The sequence below is a fragment of the Zingiber officinale genome, chromosome 9A, assembly GCF_018446385.1.
Source record: "Zingiber officinale cultivar Zhangliang chromosome 9A, Zo_v1.1, whole genome shotgun sequence".
NCBI lineage: Eukaryota > Viridiplantae > Streptophyta > Magnoliopsida > Zingiberales > Zingiberaceae > Zingiber > Zingiber officinale.
The window spans coordinates 19,251,488-19,256,263 of NC_056002.1; the positions used below are offsets into that span (position 1 = coordinate 19,251,488).

General features: G+C 37.7%; 1 protein-coding gene across 1 annotated transcript; it reads right to left on the reverse strand.

Moving 5' to 3' along the window:
* Positions 1 to 300: 300 nt before the first annotated feature.
* On the reverse strand, positions 301 to 2,725 carry LOC122021074 (probable transcription factor KAN2). The gene is made up of 6 exons (XM_042579150.1): positions 2,185 to 2,725; positions 2,008 to 2,084; positions 1,522 to 1,567; positions 1,332 to 1,434; positions 774 to 834; positions 301 to 630 (listed from the first exon to the last, which is right to left on the reverse strand). Exons 1-6 carry the CDS (start codon positions 2,651 to 2,653, stop codon positions 514 to 516), a joined length of 873 nt encoding a protein of 290 aa, XP_042435084.1. The 5' UTR covers positions 2,654 to 2,725; the 3' UTR covers positions 301 to 513.
* Between the last annotated feature and the right edge of the window lie 2,051 nt (positions 2,726 to 4,776).

Here is a 4,776-nt window from a genome sequence, read left to right on the forward strand (position 1 = left end):
AAAAAAATAGTACCAACATGACACTATTTTCATAAAAACAGCACCATGTAGTGATGCTTTAAAAAAAATTTACTATGTGGCATTGTTTTCATAAAAACAGCGGCACATTGAAAAAAAAATAATACCAACGTGGCATTGATTTGTTTTAAAACAACACTATGTGTTGTTAGTTTTTTTTCAAAACATCACCACGTCGTGCATGTAGAATTATAGGAGAGAGATTGCATGTAGAATTGCATGAGAGAGGGACTCGTCAGCCCACCAAGTTTGTTGTAGCCCATGATCGCCCATATAAAGATGTGCAAGCTACCATTCTTGTATATATATTATCCTCAAAGCAGAAGCATACCATATAATTCATGAGGAACACCAGCCTAAGAATTGTGATTTACATATGTAAAGGTAAAAAATGACAATGAGTCATGATATCCTAAGAACTGAAAGTAGAATAAGCAACTTAATTTCAAGGGCTATATGGCATGCCCATTAGGAAATATATAGATATATGTATATTCAGTGTGGCCTCCCCAGTGTGATCTCAAGATTCAGCTTGTTTAGGTTTGTCTTGGAGAGGCTTGACGAATCCAACTCTGCGAGCATCTCCAAGTTCTTTGTTGGTTCCATCGAATCCTGATCGTGCCAAAATCATCAAAAAAATAATGCATAATTCACATCCTTTAATTTCCGTTTGATGAAATTCATATATCTATTTCAACATGAGATTGCTGCTTTATGAATTATTGCAAAACTGAATTCATTCTGAACTTAGGTACCTCAAAAGGCTTCATGCTCCCTGCAGCCGAATCACTTGTCATGCCATTGTAGCAGTTTTTCCTGTTGTGAAAAAAAAAATCAAACAATTTCGTTCTATGAACCAACAGCTAATATTTAAGTAGTATTTCCTAGATGGAGCTGCAAGGAAGCTCCACAAAGCAATCTTATGTGATACATTTCAGACATGGTGAATATATGCTGTTCTCAGAAAGGTACGGAGAACACGAAATCCTCAAGAATTGTCCCCAGCTTTGGTTGTGCATGAGAGCTAGCTACATCTAGAAATTGGGGAGAGAATAAGAGTCTTTAATTTCCTTTTGAGGAACACATAGTCATCGATCATAGGTGTCTAAGTTATTCCTCGTCACTTGAAGCAAATAAAGGCATGATTTAGTGGGAGAGGAAAAGGAGTGTTGATATGAAGCTCAGGGACTATATCTTTTGCAATCTTTGACTAGCTGCTATAAGTAGCAAACAAAGCTAGCAGGCATTGATGCCTTCATATTTTTTCCAAATCCCAAATAAAAAGAAATAATTAATCAGGCATAATTAATTACCTTGAAGAGATAGCATTGCTTGATCTCATGTCACCATGAACATGATCGTTATCATCAGAATTCTCTCCTCTTGAGAAAATTTCCAATGATCCATCAGATGGAACTGAAGGGAGGGCATCAAGTGGTTAATTACTTACAGAAATTGATGTGGTTAATGGAAAACTAAAAAGACAAATTAAAACTCATCAACCTGAAGGAGCTTCTGGCTTGTCAGTGTTTTTCACAGTTCTGTACATCTGTAATTAACAGTGTATATATTCATTAAAGACAAATTAACTATATAATGAAATGAATTGAAATATATAATCAAAGAGAATTCAACTAATTCGACTTGTTTCTATATTCAATCCATTTTTTTTGTTCTGAAAGCATAAAAGCTAGCTGTCATAATGCTGGAGGCATATATTAATTAAAGAGGCGTTGATAAACAATACTTATTATAAATAAAAATTATCTGTGTCATTTATCCATTGTTGCAATTGCATGATAAACGAAAAGTTGCTGACAAGTGATCAGAATTCAGCAACAAAAAGCAGGGAGAATTGAAAACAAAAAACAAAAAACTGAGCAAAAACCAAAAGGAAACTGTGTGGAATTAATGTCCAAGAGCTGCAACTCCTGAAACCTTTAAATCATCCGATCGAGTCATGATTCAAGTGGAGGTTCCTCATCATACCTGTAAGTGAGATTTCACATGAGCCAGAGTGAGATCTTTCACATCCATGAGCTCGAGAACCGACTTGGGAGTGGCCCCTGAACCAATAATTGACGAAAGTTCCAAAACATTTCAACCACAAAGTTGGTAAAGTTAGATCTATAGCAAAAGTCACAAGTTGTATGCTGATCATCCTACTCCCATGGCCTCCTAGCAGCTCCACTGCATGGACGAACCGCGCATGAAGCATCGAAGTCCACCGCATCCTCGGTGCACGCATGTTCCCCTTTGCCACGAGCCTTGAGGCCGTCGAGTGTCTCGGCCGCAGCTGTCCTACCAAATTGTGCTCAGCAGAAAATGAAGACGAAGAGTGCTGAAGCGGCATGACTGGATTACCAATTAAGGAAGAAGAAGGTGGGTGATGGTAGATTGGGATTCCTGTTAGAGGAGGCATATCATGATTAGCATGTAGTTGGTGGTGATGGAACTGAAGGTTGTGATGGGAGGTGTTAAGATTAGGGTTGCTGTTGATGGTGGTGGTCGAGTCAAGGGGGTTCCTTGGAAACCCTAAGTCCATGTCCTCATTATGCTTTCTCCAACCTGCTGTGGAGGTGTTTGGGGGCCTGATCTGAAGTGATAGATCTGGTTGAGGAGAAAAGAACTCCATTAATTTGGTCTACTGTGAGCTCCCACTTCTCTTCCTCCAATTATAGGGTTAATAATGTGTGTGAGAGAGTGAGAGTGAGAGAAAGGTGCACTTTAGGTTGAATAATGTGTGGAAGATTGGCCTTGCAGAATATGTGTGGCTCCTTTGTCTGGAATTATAGTGATGCCTAGCTAGTATTGAAAGTGATAGAGTAGATAGTGTGGCAAACCACCACCCGAGTTCCAATTGCCCCTGGGCAGGATAGAGCAGATAGTGTCAACATGGGGGGTAAATTTTGAGAGGTCGACACATGTGAGTGCTGTCAAAGAAAGTGACATCTGAGGGCTGCATCAGAGTGAGGGAGAAGAGAGAGAGAGAGGAAGAAGGGGGCTTTTTGTTTAGATTCCATGGCAGTTGTTTTCTTGGGCATTCTCTGAGAAAGATATGGAATATTTAGTACAAGGTTCCTTGTTGAGTGTGAGAGGACTAGGAGTACTTGCACTACTCTTAAGTGACTTCTTTTCTCACTGCAATGTGGATTTGACCCTTCAAACACCTCTTTTCCTTTCTCATCTTCTCCAAATGAGTTAGGACAACTACATGATCAAAGCATGACTTTTTCATAAGTACTCACTTATATTTATACACCATTTACATCTAAAAGACACAATAACTAAAAGAAATTTAAGTGTAAAAGAGCTCAAACAAACTTGGAAATTAATTGAGTGGAAATTATACAGCAAGAATCAAGTTAAGAAAATAGATGATCGAATGTGAATCTTTGGGAAAATTGAAATTGGATTTTTAAAAAAATTATTGGGGAGTGAATTGATAATAAACAATTTTAAAGGACGTAAATGACTGAACTAGTTATTGATATAAAGTATAGAAAGTGAGATGGACTTATTCTCACATTTGTGACGACACTTATGGCATTAATTATGCCAGGTTATATATTTGAGTGTTATTTATTTTTAATAGAAGGAAAAACAATTGTAAAGAAACATTCTATTTTTAATTTTAATATATGTACACTCCTAAAGATTTGTGTGATACTAAAATATTTTTGTAATTTTATTTCATATAAATTTCCAAATTCTTTACCAATTTTCTTATATGATATGGATGACTAGAAAATTCTATTAAACATTATAAAAACTAAAAAGTATGATTACCCTTCTATTAATATAATTTCTAATATATCTATCAACTTGGTGTTGATAATATTAAAATAGATAAAAACATTATTTTCTATATTGTAATTAAGTTGATATTCGAACTAATTGGGCCATTAGAAATAATTCTACCTCAGGCGGATTTGCAAATCATCTTAATGTCTTTTTCAAAATTAGCTTTTTTAGTACAATCTTTTTGATATATTTCTATAAGCAAATTTAAAAGTGTTAGGGTCGATTTATAACTAGAGGAGGGTGAATAGTTCGTCGCGCCTCATTTGCTTACTTCGTGATGATGATTTGCAGTGGAAATAATTCGAAACAAGACTCACAACACTAACACGAAATCTACCTCAAGAAGAGGTACCTAATCCAAGGATTCACACACGACACACTCTCTACTATGAAAAACACTCATTCTCGGTAACTACCGAAGGCGGAGAAGCCTTGTACAAGCTCTAATACAACAAGAAGAAAAGAAAAAGCGAATACAAAGAATATCTTATAAGATTTACACAAATGAAAACCCTAGCTAGCTTCTTCTTCTTGTGTGAAACACCTCTTGACCTTGGAAGTGCAGCAACACTTTGCTCTAAGAATCAATAACTAGCGAGATCACCTGAGAGAATCGTGAAAAGAGGAAGTGGAGAGTTCCTTAGGAAGAAAGTGTTGGAATCCCAAGGTTGTTTTAGTGTAATCAACAAGTTAAGTTAGGTCTTGTGTGTTTCTAACCTTGTGTCTAAGTGTACAGGAGCTTAGGAGCACAGGTACTCGAGCGGAAGACGTGGCTAGAGAGAAAGACGGCACGGGGAGAGAGCCGACGGGCTCGGTGCGTCCGAGGGACGAGGTGCTACGGAAGAGTACCCCGGTGGACGAGAAGGAAGCGTGCGGTGGTTCCGAGGGACGAAAGCCGGAGCGGAAGATTACTTGGGGAGCAAGAAACGTAGCTAGCGAGAAGGTCAGCATGGG